The sequence below is a fragment of the Trachinotus anak genome, unplaced genomic scaffold (assembly GCF_046630095.1).
Source record: "Trachinotus anak isolate AG129_WGS33_773 ecotype Australia unplaced genomic scaffold, CSIRO_AGI_Tana_v1 ptg000025l, whole genome shotgun sequence".
In the NCBI taxonomy this organism is placed as follows: domain Eukaryota; kingdom Metazoa; phylum Chordata; class Actinopteri; order Carangiformes; family Carangidae; genus Trachinotus; species Trachinotus anak.
In genome coordinates, this window is record NW_027273876.1 from 17,711,808 (window position 1) to 17,726,309 (window position 14,502).

Here is a 14,502-nt window from a genome sequence, read left to right on the forward strand (position 1 = left end):
ACCTCTTAGGTTCCATTTGCATTAGCTAAGAAGTGTCCATCCCCCTTGTTTGGTCTCATTGGAAACGTAAGATGTCTGTGTTCAAGCAAAGATACTCTATGCAGAAGATAATGCATTACAGGAAGCGCCAGTTCTATGAAATTATACACTTCCTGTCTCCTAAGTGAGTGAGGTTGTGATGTCAAAGCACTAGGCACAGTATGAATTTGCGCCCGCTTGTTAGACTGGAGAAGCTTACTTCTTAGACTGGAGAAGATCACTTCTTCTTTCTAGTAATACTCTCTCTTTTCCCTCCCAAAACACTGAAATGATAATAACAGTCATAATATTATTAAGCAAAAATTGTTTTAGTTTTATCTCAGGTTAAACTTTTAATTTATGGTTTCACATACAAGTCCCTCTACACTTGTGTGATTGGAAATCTGCAGCACTGCAGCATTGAAACCAGACCAGAACCAACAGAGAGAAGAGATCTGTGCTGCAAGATCTTGCAAGAGTGTATTGCTGAAACAGAGACAGGTCTTTAATAAAATTGATTTTCTCCTGATCTGTCGGTCTAAAAAAATGTGATTTTGATGCCAGCATGTTCAAAAAATCTGTGGCTGGTGAAAATATTATTCAAACAGGATGCCAGATCTAAAAATGGAACCCATTCAGTCCAAGATGAATTGCTCGCCTCGCTCATATGCCAAAAAAGGCCGGCCTCCAGGTTACTTCTGCATAATGAGGCCCATAGAGACTACGCAGTAGTGTCCATCCCATCGTGCCTCTGGGCAATGAGAGTGATCAGGATTTGAGACTACGGATTGATGCAAATGGCAAAAGCAAAGATAATTGAGTCTAAGTTGTCTTTTAGGCATTTTTTTAAGACATGGATGCTGATAAAGTTATTACTCTCATTGAAAAGCATATTTAAATGGCATAAAGAAAACTGTGTAGTTCTATAGTTATAAATAATTTCCTATTATTACTTAGGCCTCTTTCTATTTTTGTCTAAAATAACATGCCCTGTCACTTTAGCTGTCTTTTACCTTGATGTGTGTAGAAAAAGACTCACCTTTGTGCCATTTATTCAATTTTCCTACAAACCTTTGCTCCTCTGTACGGCGTTAGCAATAACCTAGCAACCATTCTTGTTCCCGAAACACAGCACGACCATGAATAGAGTGCAAGTCATTAAAAAAAAAAAGACTTTTTGGGGCATTTTGTGGGCTTTGAAAAAGTTTTACAAAGATTAAAACCCCATGGCTTCAAAATATACAATACAAAGATTAATATTTTACAGTATGTACAGCTAGAGGTGTCCTTTCAACAGTTTTACAGGCATCTCTTTAACATTTGTGGTCAATGGGAAAAATGTTTTTTAGGCTGCAGGGGATTTTTCGCTGCAATACCGCAAGTGGCCACTGGGAAAACTTGGCTGCAAGGCTGAGTGGTGGTGCCGTACCCAGGCCTTGTAATAGGTCCATAGGTTCAAGCCATAGACTATATATGACAATGGACATAGACTCTTTGGGAAATCTATCCTTCTATGGGAAAATGGCCCTACTTCTCACTTGATTTATTACCTCTGTAAATGTTTTACTAATGACTTTATGATATCAATCACCAGTCTTCTTCAATACAACATGATGTTAATTTTTCAAATTATGGTCCCATTCAGAGGAAAATAGACCATAAAGCAGGGTATCCATTTGAGCGGGGGTACCTTGTGATTGACAGACTGTACCACAAGCCAACCAGGCCTGCCAATCAGGATAGAGTACACAGCAGGTCAAATCCACCCCTCATGTCTCCTCAGCTCCACCTTCTTGTTCAAATATGGTTTCTTTTGGTTTCAAAAAAACCAAGAAGGCGACAGACAAATTATGAACTCAAGGCTTCAAACGGCAGTTCACAAACCAATGGGTGACATCATGAGGGTTGCCACTCAAGCCTATGGATCAAGCTAGAAATTCTATTTCTAGCTTGATCCAAAAATTCTATTAACAAACTCTAATGGTGTGGAAACTGTGTTATTCACATAATTTTTCTCCACATAAGTCTATTATTTGGAACAATGAAAGTATCACTAAAAGGAACAAGTCTTTATATTTACAAAATTGGGTTGACCATAACAATATATTTTTTAAAGATTTATTTGACGATAATGGTCAACTACTCAATTAAGAAACATTTATTAATGAGAAAGCTTTCCCCATCAGGTTCAAGTTCAAGTTCTGTGATTAAATCAACTCCCAGTGGTTTTTTAGAATGAATGAAGTTCAATATGATGCAATATGATGCTTCCAGACCCATATGCAAGCTTTATATTAATGGTATCATGAACAAAAAATGCACCAATAAACATATTAGGAATAGTTTATACAACACTAGGAAAATAACTCCACAAGGGAAATATTTTTGGAACTCACATTTTACAAATATTAACTGGCACAAAGCATGGCTTGTTCCTTTTAGATTTACAAATAAAGTTAGAGAAGTACATCGGAAAATATTAAATAAAATGTATCCAACAAACATGTATATTTAAAGATTTATGGATATTGATAACATATGCACTTTCTGTAAGACTGGACAAGAAAGCATAACTCATTTGTTCTATGGTTGCTCATATTGTATTAAATTCTGGAAAGATTTTGAAAGTTACCTATCAGGTAAAACAGCACATGTGATTAACATTGAACAGAAACATTTTTCCACCCATTTTGAATGTAAAGCTAAAAATCTATGCATTACTGTCAACCTCCTGATATTATTAGGGAAATTCATATTCATAAAGCAAAAGTTCTGAAGACATATCCTTCATTTAAGATGTGTCTAATTGATTTTGATCGCTACTTTGAGTCTCTCAAATTTGTAACTAACAAGAAATCCATGTTAACAGTTGAAATGTTTGTCTGAAAAAGTTTGTCACTCCAATTATATTTGTATTCTCTTTTCTTTATTTTAAATGTATTTATTATTATTATTATTATTATTATTTTCTCTGTTGAAATTTGTCTATTATATGATTATATGAACTGATATGTCTGAATGTTTGTAAACTCATTCAATGTTAAAATAAAATATTTTTTTTAATGGATCAAGCTTACCAAAAGCAGTAACCAATAGCAGCGCTTTCTCCGACGCAAAGAATTACATCATTACGTTTTCGCTCGGGTACGCTCAGTGTCAGCCCTCCCGGAGTGAAATCTGATCAAATCTCTGTAAGGAGGCTTCTGCTTTGTCCACAGAAAGCTAACAAACTCAGCCCTTTAACAACACTTTAATTTAAACGGGAACAATGCCATCTAAAACTGATTTAGTGTGATTTAAGGCAGTTAACATTTCATTGCAGGATGTCATATTAGATGACTACTGAAATTGGTTGTGAAAAATTAGCAGAGTTAGCAGGCAGGTACTGTTTCTAGACGGTTTTGGTAGAGGTGACCCTTACAGGTTTCAAACTTATTTAAAACAAATCTGATGAGGCAACGTCAACTGTTGACACAGAAAATACATTAACTCCTTTAGACATAACTAGATCTAAAATACACAGGTTGTATCCAGCTACATGCTGAGAAAAACCGTTGGACTCTAACAGGTTGTTAAGCCCTCTAGATTAGAAAGAAATCAATATAAAATCAAAATCTATGGAAATTTAGGAAAATAGGTTGTTAAATCCAACAATAAAAGTGCTGGTGGTTTTGGGGGAGGGGGGGTCAATATATTGTTATTAATAAGACAGGAGTGATACATTTCACTGTAAGTGCAAGACACTCAAATGAGGTGAACTCACCAAAAGTGAACTGTCTGCATAAAAACATGATGGAGAAAAGTACTGCTACACCTCCACCTCTCTTGTCAGATCTAAAACCATTAGGTTCCAGGGTATTAAAAAGGGGACTTTACCTGAGAGAGGTGGTAACATTGATGAAATTCTTAATATACTGGATATTCAATTTGCAAACATTATCCCCTAAAGGACTGACTGATGAGATCCAACAGCATGTCATGTTCCGAAAATAGTTCAAATTATCAACAAACCCAATAGGCTAGTGGGAAGGCATCCAAAATTTTGAGATACCCTTACTGGAGGTGAACAAAGCACAACAATGTTTTGCATATTCTCCAAGGTCTCCCGCATATGAAACGAATACTTGTATAAAAACATTTTACTGCAAATGTAGTTAAATTGACAGATATTTTGGTACACCCCTTAAATGAAAGAAATACAAAATAAAGCTAGGCTGAATGGGTGATGGCACATCTGAACTCCTTTAATTTTGTAATGGAGGATCTGATTCATCCCAAATTGTGTGTGGCAGTGGGCAGAGGGTTTCTCTGCATGCCTGAAAAAAAAGAAAGTGAATATGTTGATGCATTGAGAAAATGCAGAAGTTCAGCAGTGAACTGTATAGTGTCTTTATTGGAGGTTTAACGGGATTTACAGTTCTCAATTCAAAATGTTCCAATTTGAGCGGCCAATAGGGGCCCCTTTTCCCCTTGGTGGCCCCAAACATTTGCCTGGTTTGCTTCTCCTGACGATGCGCCTCTGTCCCAGCTTCAAATCAAGCATGAAAACTGAGGAGACTCCACCAAAATTTGACAATTCCATTCAGCTTTTCTCAGTATATCTATCATTTTTTGCATCGAAATTGTCAAATGGAAACCCAGGGAAATGATGAATGTATACTGGTGAGGTTCCTTTTATATATGTCTCACAAATGATTTTACCAGGATTTAGCCTTTTGGTTTATCTTTCACTTATCTATCTCTTTGTATCCATCTGTCAGATATAGGACTGGTAGCTACTTTACAACAGTGCAGTAGCCACAGGAAGAGTGATGGGTGGAGTGACTAAGATGGATAGACGCATATATGCAAGCAGTAAGGCAGAACAATTAGGTTAGATGAGGACAGGATGGGTTAAGCATTGGACACTGTCCCACATTCTTGAGCTGTCTTGCATAGTTTTCCTATTACAGGTCTTTCTGGGTGGCATTACATCTAGTCTGTATGTGTATATGCACAAGATGTTCCAAGCTACTGTTGCCTTTGTTTTGGAGGTGGTGTAGCTGGAAAGCTGCATGTATACCATCCTTCATGTGCCTGGTTGTTTTGGCACGATAACAAAGAATGAGCTAAAAAGCAAACTGTCTACACACATCTCCGTCCCTGTGTGTAGATTTGCTTTAGTTTGGGAATTCTCCTCACGCAAACTTCCCCTGAAGGTTGGGCCTCCCTTGTCTTCTCCTGCTTCTCATTTCTTTGTTCTCCTCCCACTGCCCTTCCCTGTATCAGCAACATCAACACTGGCACAGACTCTGACGAAATCAGCGCACAACTTCCTGTCGTTTCCATCGTTTGTTTGATACACTCCATTTCTCCTCGGCTGTTTCTTCATTCCAGATGAGGGGAGATGGGTCAGTTTTCACTGAGCACACCAAAATTCATCTGGCTCTCATCAAGGGCAGCAAGTGTTTTTGCATGGACTATTTTTCAACAGACATCATTCATCATCTGCTTTTAAGTTTGTTTATGTAACCCTGTCTGATGAAAAATTACCCTCATATTTGTATTACATTACTCTGGGGATTTATAGCGTGTCTGTGGCACTCAAACATGAGTTTTCCCATCGGTGTCCTGATATTACCATAAATTTCCCATAGGGCCTGTAATACTCAGCAGTGAAATCGTGCTGAATTTAGAATATATATATATATATATATATATTTTTTTTTTTTTTTTTTTTTTTTTTTTTTCAGTCTGGAAGGGTTTGTTATGCTGACCTAACTAATCAGTAGTGACCATTGTATTTGTTGTGTCAACATCATAGAGATGGTTAGAGCAGTTTTACCACAATAGTTTGACATTTTGAGACATGCTTATTCACGTTCTTGCAGAGGGATAACTTACGTTTATATGGCATATATAAGGCTAGAGCAACACTTAGCTTAATTTAGCACAAAGAATGGAAACAGAGGGAAACAAAATCTGCCAGCACATCTAAAGATAACTAATTAATACCTTGTATCTTATTACTTTTATCTGTACAAAAATCAGACTGCAGTGGACAGAATGCATTTGCAGCCAGTTTATGGTTTTAGGGGCGTTATGAATGGGACTGTAATTTGGCCAGACAGAAGAACTGCATTAAGGGTCACTGTTTCTGTAAGTCATTTTACAACAACCAAGCCATTTTTGTGGTTCTGGAACACAAGATTACCCCACTCTTAATCACACCAACAAATCTGATTGTCTTGGTTTTTATTCCAGCCAGGGAAACAACCATCAGTGACCAAAACACCAGACTTTTTCTTATGTTATTTTGTATAATTTTTATTTAGTGACATATAATCAGGTTATAGTAACTGAAGGCTAGAAATAACAATTATTTTCTTAATTAGCATGCTGATTATTTTCTCAATTAATCAAATAATAGTTTAAGCAATAAAATGTCAGAGAATGGTAGAAAATGGTTGTTCAAAATTTACTGAAGCCCGAGGAGATATCCAACAGTCTAAAAGCTGAAAAATGTTCACTTAATAATGGTATATAACAATAAAAGTAACACATTTTTATAACTGAGAAACTGGAAGCAGGGAAGTAGCTGGAACGTTTGCTTAATATTTTCTTGGATACAATTCAGAATCAGAATCAGAATCAGTTTTATTGCCAAGTATGTTTTCACATACAAGGAATTTTTTCTGGTGATTGGTGCAATTGATCAGCAACAGTGGGGCTCTCTAGCCTTGTTGATAAGGCTAATAGCAGATGGGAAGAAGCTATTTTTGTGGCGAGAGGTTTTGGTCCTGAAGGACCGCAGCCTCCTGCCAGAGGGGAGTGTCACAAAGAGTTTGTGTCCAGGGTGGGAGGAGTCAGCTACAATCTTCCCTGCACGCCTCAGAGTCCTTGAGGCGTACAGGTCCTGGAGGGACGGAAGATTGCAGCCAATCACCTTCTCAGCAGAGTGGATGATACGCTGCAGTCTGTTATTGTCCCTCTCCGTGGCAGCAGCGTACCAGATGGTGATGGAGGAGGTGAGGATGGACTCAATGATGGAGGTGTAGAAGTTCACCATCATAGTCCTTGGCAGGTTGAACTTCTTCAATTGCCTCAGGAAATACATCCTCTGCTGAGCTTTTTTGATGAGGGAGCTGATGTTTAGCTCCCATTTGAGATCCTGTGTGATGGTGGTTCCCAAGAAGCGAAAATGCTCCACGGTAGCCACGGGGGAGTCACACAGGGAGATGGGGGTGGGTGGGGCTGGGCTCTTCCTGAAGTCCACTATCATTTCCACTGTCTTCAGAGCGTTTAGCTCTAGGTTGTTCTGCCTGCACCAGGTCACCAGACGCTCAGTCTCCCACCTGTAGGCAGACTCATCGCCATCAGAGATGAGTCCAATGAGAGTGGTGTCGTCTGCAAACTTCAGGAGCTTGACAGACTGATGGCTGGAGGTGCAGGTGTTGGTGTACAGGGAGAAGAGCAGAGGAGAAAGAACGCAGCCTTGCGGGGATCCAGTGCTGATGGTCTGGGAGTCAGACACGTGCTTTCCTAGCTTCACGTGCTGCCTCCTGTCAGACAGGAAGTCGGTGATCCACCTGCAGGTGGAGTCAGGCACGCTCAGCTGGGAGAGCTTGTCCTGCAGCAGAGCCGGGATGATGGTGTTGAAGGCAGAGCTGAAGTCCACAAACAGGATCCTGGCATAGGTCCTTGAGGAGTCCAGGTGCTGGAGGATGAAGTGGAGAGCCATGTTGACGGCATTGTCTACAGACCTGTTGGCTCTGTAGGCGAACTGCAGGGGGTCCAGGAGTGGGTCAGTGATGGATTTGAGATGGGACAGGACAAGGCGCTCAAATGATTTCATGACCACAGAGGTCAGGGCAATGGGTCTGTAGTCATTTAGTCCTGTGGGCCTTGGTTTTTTGGGGACAGGGATGATGGTGGAGGATTTGAAGCAGGCTGGCACGTGGCAGGTCTCCAGTGAGGTGTTGAAGATGTCCGTGAACACTGGAGACAGCTGATCAGCACAGTGCTTCAGGGATGATGGAGAGATAGAGTCAGGACCGGCTGCTTTGCGGGGGTTCTGCTTCTTAAAAAGCCTGTTGACATCTCTCTCCAGGATAGAGAGAGACGTTCCTTTGGTAGGGGAGGAGGGGGGTTCTGATGTGGCTCTGATGTGGAGGTTAGTGTCAGGCTTGTCCCACTGTCTTTCAAAGCGGCAGTAGAACTCATTCAGATCGTTGGCCAGACGGAAGTCGTTAGTGGAGTGGGGGGGTTTAGGTTTGTAGTTTGTGATCTTTCTGAGCCCTTTCCAGACAGAAGCAGAGTCATTGGCTGAGAACTGGAGCTGAAGTTTCTCAGAGTACAGTCGTTTAGCTTCTCTCACCGCTTTGCTAAACCTGTACTTGGACTCTTAATTGAGTGATTGATCAAAATAGTTGATATAAAAGATTCTTCTGACTAATTAATTAATTGCCAAATCTTTTTAGCTCTTTATCTCTTAAATAAGCATTAATAATCTTTACTCATGTAATTATTTCTTTTCTCGTGGAATGACATAACTGCTCTTTGATTGTACTGTACTGTGCATCAATAGTGACTTAAAACTAACTAAAGTTAAAGGGGTTGTCCAGCGATGTATTATTGGTCTTGAATAAAGCTGTGGGACTTGAAAAAAATAATTGCCTAAAATGGTGTAATTGAGGGAAGACAAACTAACCTTTAGCCCCTTATATGGATCAAGCTCCAAAAACTTCTCCGCTGATCCTCAGAAGACATTATAAATATGATTTCACAGGCTCTGTCTATATGAATTGACCTTGAAATGTAATATTGGTGGAGTGCTCCTTTAATGCCATTTTTTATTTCTAGTTGTATATGATATTTCCCCCCAAATTCTTAAGACTAATAGTTGACTAATGGGGTTCTACAATATGTCAATTATTTTCTGTGCTCCAAAAGTGTATTTTTAGTCTTTATTACAAATGCCAGTTGATTTCTTTTGTCCTGAATATCCATGGTGGCCATTACATAGCAGCTGATGTGTTGTACCTGTTCCCAGGGACTGGATGATATTGCAATCCCTCTCCACTGGTGATGTGAGGGCATCTCTGTACTGTTAACTGTTAACCCATCTACCTTCTGTCTCTGGCCTGCAGGCCATCTGTCAGCTATGGGTATGCGTGTGTATACTTAGCGTATGTGCGTGTATTCCATATTTCTTTGGTATCACAAAACAGGAAAGGCTCATAGTGTATTGGGACACAAATTTATACATTTATTAAAGGCATTTCTTGCACTTGAAGTGACCAGCAGGCTTGTACACACTCATGCACACACATATACTGTCCAACATGTGTTGCAAATTTGTCAGACAGACAGACTTGGAGTCGTTGCAAGGAGGGAATTCCTTCATCTGCATGCCCCTGCAGATGTGTTCAGCATCTGCTGTACACACACACACACAAACACACACTCACACAAGAGGGTGAGTGTGAGAAGAGAAGACGATAAACACTGTTCAAGCAACAAGAAAAACTTTTTTTTTTTCAAGTATTCCACACACTGGCTCTCTCCTCTAAGTGCTGTCCTTCTAAACTCCCATCACAGCCTGAGAGAGCCTTTAAAGAGCTGCTGGAGAGGCTGGTAAGAGTGAGTGCCGTCTCAAGGTTACAAGGCAGACTGATCTGATACTGCTCTTTTATGTACTGTGGATGCCACATCCTCCAATGTGTCAATGACAAGCAATTCACGCACTCTTGATGTCTCAAAGGGGATGCACATATTCTTTTCGCTTCTTTGAAGGTTGATAGTGCAAGGGTACATGTGAGTATACGCATGTGTTTGTCAGGCACACAAACATTGCGTGTATGCTTTGCTCCACATACAAGCACAAACACATGCACTTAAGTGTGAGTGTGTGTGTGTGTGTGTGTGTGTGTGTGTGTGTGTGTGTGTGTGTGTGTGTGTGTGTGCGTGTGCGTGTGCGTGTGTGTGTGTGTGTGTGGTGTTTTTCTAACTTTCTGGTCTTGTAGTTGCAGTCCAGTTAGCTCTGGAATGAAAGCACATTGTTTGCCAGAACACATGCATTGCAGTGGTGTCTAAAGCCAATAGTGTAAATGTGATTCAGAGTATAGGATTACCACTTGCCCTGTAAGAGTGGGAGAGCATGTAATACATGCAATATATAATTGGCTTCATAATATTACCTTTAAATTTTCTGTATGTCTGATCCCAGATGATCAAGCAGATGACCTGTGATAGCAATGAAAGTATTTGGTTTGTTGTGGTAACACATATTTTCCTTCTCTTCATGTTGCAGGATGTTGGAGTACTCCCTCAACTTGCAGAATGTCAGCTTTTCAGCAGTGAGGACAGTTCGTGTGCTGAGACCACTGAGAGCCATAAACCGAGTGCCAAGTGAGTGTGCAGAACTACTGGTCCTCACACTCCAGCTCTCTAACCACACTCTGGATCTGAGAGCACACTGTCCTCTAATATCCCAACACTTTTGGCTCCCCCTGGAGTCAAATACATGTCTTTTGGTCTAAAACCAAATCCAGGCAGTGTACAGCTTCAAGGCTGACCATGGATTAAGGCCATTGTAAACAATTCTAAAAGAAATTACATAGTGTCCATTCAAGTTTGGAGTGAAAACTTTGGAGTGTGTGAGGCTCAGATGTTCAGAAGTGTTACATAGAAATGTTTTATTCACACCTGATCTGGACTTGATACCTTGCCTTAGTGTGACCTGCTTAACAACTCAAAACGGCTGGACTGATCATTGAGATTTCAATGCTAAGGAAAAATGAAGTATTTGAAATGCAGAAAGAAAAGTAATCGCAATGTTTCAGTAAAAAGGGATTTCCACAACTGAATTTGGTGCTTCCCAGATCATGAACAAGGTTAGGTTTAGGATTAGCACTGCTTTGTCATTGTTATAATCAAATGGCCAAAAAGGACCATTGCCATTAGCCCAAAAGCATTGAAAATCCTTTGGATCAATTTTAAATTGGATAGTATAAAAAAAGTCAACATTTTGGGAATTAGGGAACTTACTCAATTTCCTGCTGAGGCTGAGGTGACAAGATCGATATCACTGTCATGACTGTACACTAAAAATAAAGCTAGAGCCAGTTTCCCCTTTAATCCCCAAGTTACGTTTACTGGCTGCTTGCTCTAGTTTTACATTTATGTTCCACCATGAGAGTTGTGTCCATTTCTTTATTTAACTCTCTGCAGGAAAATGAATGAAGTGTTTTTCCTGTAGTGTCAAACCATTCCTTTATGATTCCAATCAAATTCATACTTGGATCCTTAATTAAAAAGTTTGAATTGCTGAACCACAGTCACAAACAAATTTAGTTCTTAATTAAGGCAACAGGGCTCCACTGACATGTCTGTTTTCTCATCGACATCCAACTGATATCTATCTTAAATGTCACATTATTAATAGCTAATTTAGGCATGGAACTTAATAACCTGGCCTGAAAGAGCCCAAATTTGTATTCTTATGCACTAAGTCACTGTACCGTAATTCAAAATAAGTATCTACAAACTAACATTTCATAATTTATTACAATGACCAACAAGTAATATCGTCCTTAGCATGATTAATTGGGCTTAGTAGAAGAGGATATTAGCTGCATAGTTTTCAGAGATGGAAAGACTATTGCACTCAAATAAAAGTACTGTTAATTAAAAGAAATCTTACTCAGATAAAAGTACAAAGTCAAATAAAATTAGGGGTGGGCAATCTGGCAAAAAGATCATGACAGTGTTTTTGGGAAAAATCACAATCCACAATCTTAACTGCGATCTGCATTTTGTTTGCAGTGGACTGCAGTTAGTGGGCTAGCTGTTTAACAGTTAACAATTAGCTGCCTAGCAGCAGTTAAACTTTTTAAATTAAATATCAAAATATGGTACCTTTTAATGATGCGATCTGTACAACTCATCTGAAAAGTAGATCAGATACCAAAGTAAGTTCATCCATGATATATGATCACTAGATTGCCCATCCCAAGTTAAAATAATGAATTGCATTTTTAAAAGGGGTAAGGTGAGAGGTAGAATTGTATTTTGTGATGATAATGATATATGATAAATCTGTAAATTAAAGCACATCTCTAGGCTTCCAGACATATATACAGGCATATATGCATTAGTATTTCAATGCATATTGTCACAACCAGGCTAGGAGTCAGGACGCAGATGCAGGATAGTGTTCTCAAAAAGGTCTTTATTACTTAATCAGACTCGAACTAACAAAAAACACTCCTGAAAACTGGAGGAACTAAACTAAGAGACCTATAACAAAATCACTCGACAAGGAGGAACAAGAACAAAACCAAAAGGTACAGGATACCGACTTGTTTCAAAACTGTGGGAGGCTAGAATGATCGCATACAGACACTGACATAGACGACACACTGACACAAGACAAGGGGAGACACAGACTCTTAAACACATGGTAACGAAGGACAGGTGGAAACACTTAGACAATCAAACCAAGACACACGAGGGAGGGCAAGTGACCTGAAACGAGAGGAGAGTTACTCTTTCAAAATAAAACAGGAAATGACAAGACAAGACATGGAGACAGGACAAAAAACCCAACGTGACCTCACCGTGGTGTGACACATATAAGCCCTTTCCCAGGTATGAACTGCAGGAAAGCAACCAATAAATTCCAGTCAGGCATTTGCAGCCTGTGCATACAACTGATGATTACAGCACCATTGCAGGTGTCCATAGACTTTTTTGTAGCAATATAAAGTTACATAAATCAAAGAGCTGCCACTTCTTAACAGCAGAATAGAGCAGCAGAAAAGCTAGAGATGTAAACTCCGCAGCAGCTGTAGCCGACAAACACAGACAAAACCCTACACTTCTAGGCAACTTAGTAGTTGTTGACGTTCCCCTTCTACAGTGAATTACACCAATCAGTCATTGTTGTACTGAACGTTACTCTGTGAGTCTGTACTGCAAAGTCCTCCACAATCTGCTCTAAATCCAACTGTTCCGCTCGTTGATTCTCAGTGCAGAATATAACCAGTCCACTCAGTCTCTCTGTTTCTCTGCGCTCCTCCATGTTTTCAAACACTGAGTTGAATGAGCTCTGCTGTCATAACAGGGATTACCAAAAACAGCTGAGAGGTAGTGCAAACATCACTGACGATGAAAGTGAACATAGAAGTCACCGCTGAATCATCCATCATCAGTATTTTATCTTTTAGCATTTAGCCAGACCAATCATTCACCAGTTGGACACGCAACGTGGCAGGTGTGGTCTTGCTCTGGTCACTGGGTGGCGCATCCAATCAGCAGTTTCTTCTCTGCTGCAGCTGCTGATTTGGCTCTTGTCATTTGTTTCATTCTTGTTTGTTTCAACACGAGATGCTGTGACTTTTGTTTTTACTCTGTAACAATTTCAACTTGAAATACAACTTTGTTACAGCAGTGAGACTAAATGTAACTCATTACATACACCTTTGATAGTTTAGGTGACCTCCACTCCTCTGTCATGCTACTTGCTGTAGTTGGTGATTATGCAGCAGGATTGAATTCCAGCAGTGGAATGTAGGTCAAAGACTATCTGATCCACACTGAGTATACTGCATTGACTGTGTCTTTGTGTTTTGGCTTTCCCCAGCCAGTCACATTTATACGCAATTTTCCAACTCATCACATTTTATTAAAAGGAGTTTATAGCCAAACTCAGACTAAAAAAACTATCACACTTCTCCATTACAATACGAATACACAAATCTGAGTCTCTTGCTCCATCTGTAATGTTCCATCCTCTTCTCCATGTATTTGGTGTGGCTGTTAACTGTCTTTTGCTCCCCTTCATCCCTTTAGCTTCCTAATCAAGTCCCTTGGAGAAGCTTTCAGCATTCATCATAACTCTGGGGGAAGATGTTTGGTACACTTAATTGAATTTTAATACATGGGTACTCCAGTTCTGGAAGAATGTATTTCCTACATGTTAAAGTAGATTTATACCACTGATTAAGGTGTTTTTTTTCCTGTTTGAGATGGGGCAATAAAATCTTCAAACAAATTATTCCCATGCAAACAATCACATAACTGGTTTGCAACAACTTATTGAGGATTTTAGAAATAAAGGTTATATGGATCTGTAATTGGTTAAAACATCTGGATCAAGAGTAGGCCTTTTAAGTAGGTTTAATTAATGCAACCTTAAAAGTCTGTGGTACCTTAACCTGTTAATAAAGATAAATTGATTAAATCACCTCCAGTTTGTGGAGGTGATTGTCTGATAATAATCTAAACTTTTTGGAGGTGACTCTGTAACCCTTTCAGCTGAGGGATTTTTCCAGCCTACACTGTGAATGTTTGAATTATGTTTTCAATATAGACAAAAATGGTACAATGATTTGAGTGTTATTTGTCAAAATTGATCCATATCTATATATTTATACATAAATGGAGGTAATTCCAAAGGGTTCACTTACTTTTTCTTGCCACTGTTTCTGAAGATGAAGATGA

General features: G+C 39.4%; 1 protein-coding gene across 1 annotated transcript in view; it reads left to right on the forward strand.

Moving 5' to 3' along the window:
* The window catches only part of cacna1g (calcium channel, voltage-dependent, T type, alpha 1G subunit), a 264,447-nt gene that overhangs the window by 125,516 nt on the left and 124,429 nt on the right, over window positions 1–14,502 (forward strand). Inside the window, exon 5 of the mRNA XM_071461978.1 lies at window positions 10,310–10,407. Coding sequence (XP_071318079.1) covers window positions 10,310–10,407 — 98 coding nt within the window. The remainder of the gene's footprint in view (window positions 1–10,309; window positions 10,408–14,502) is intronic.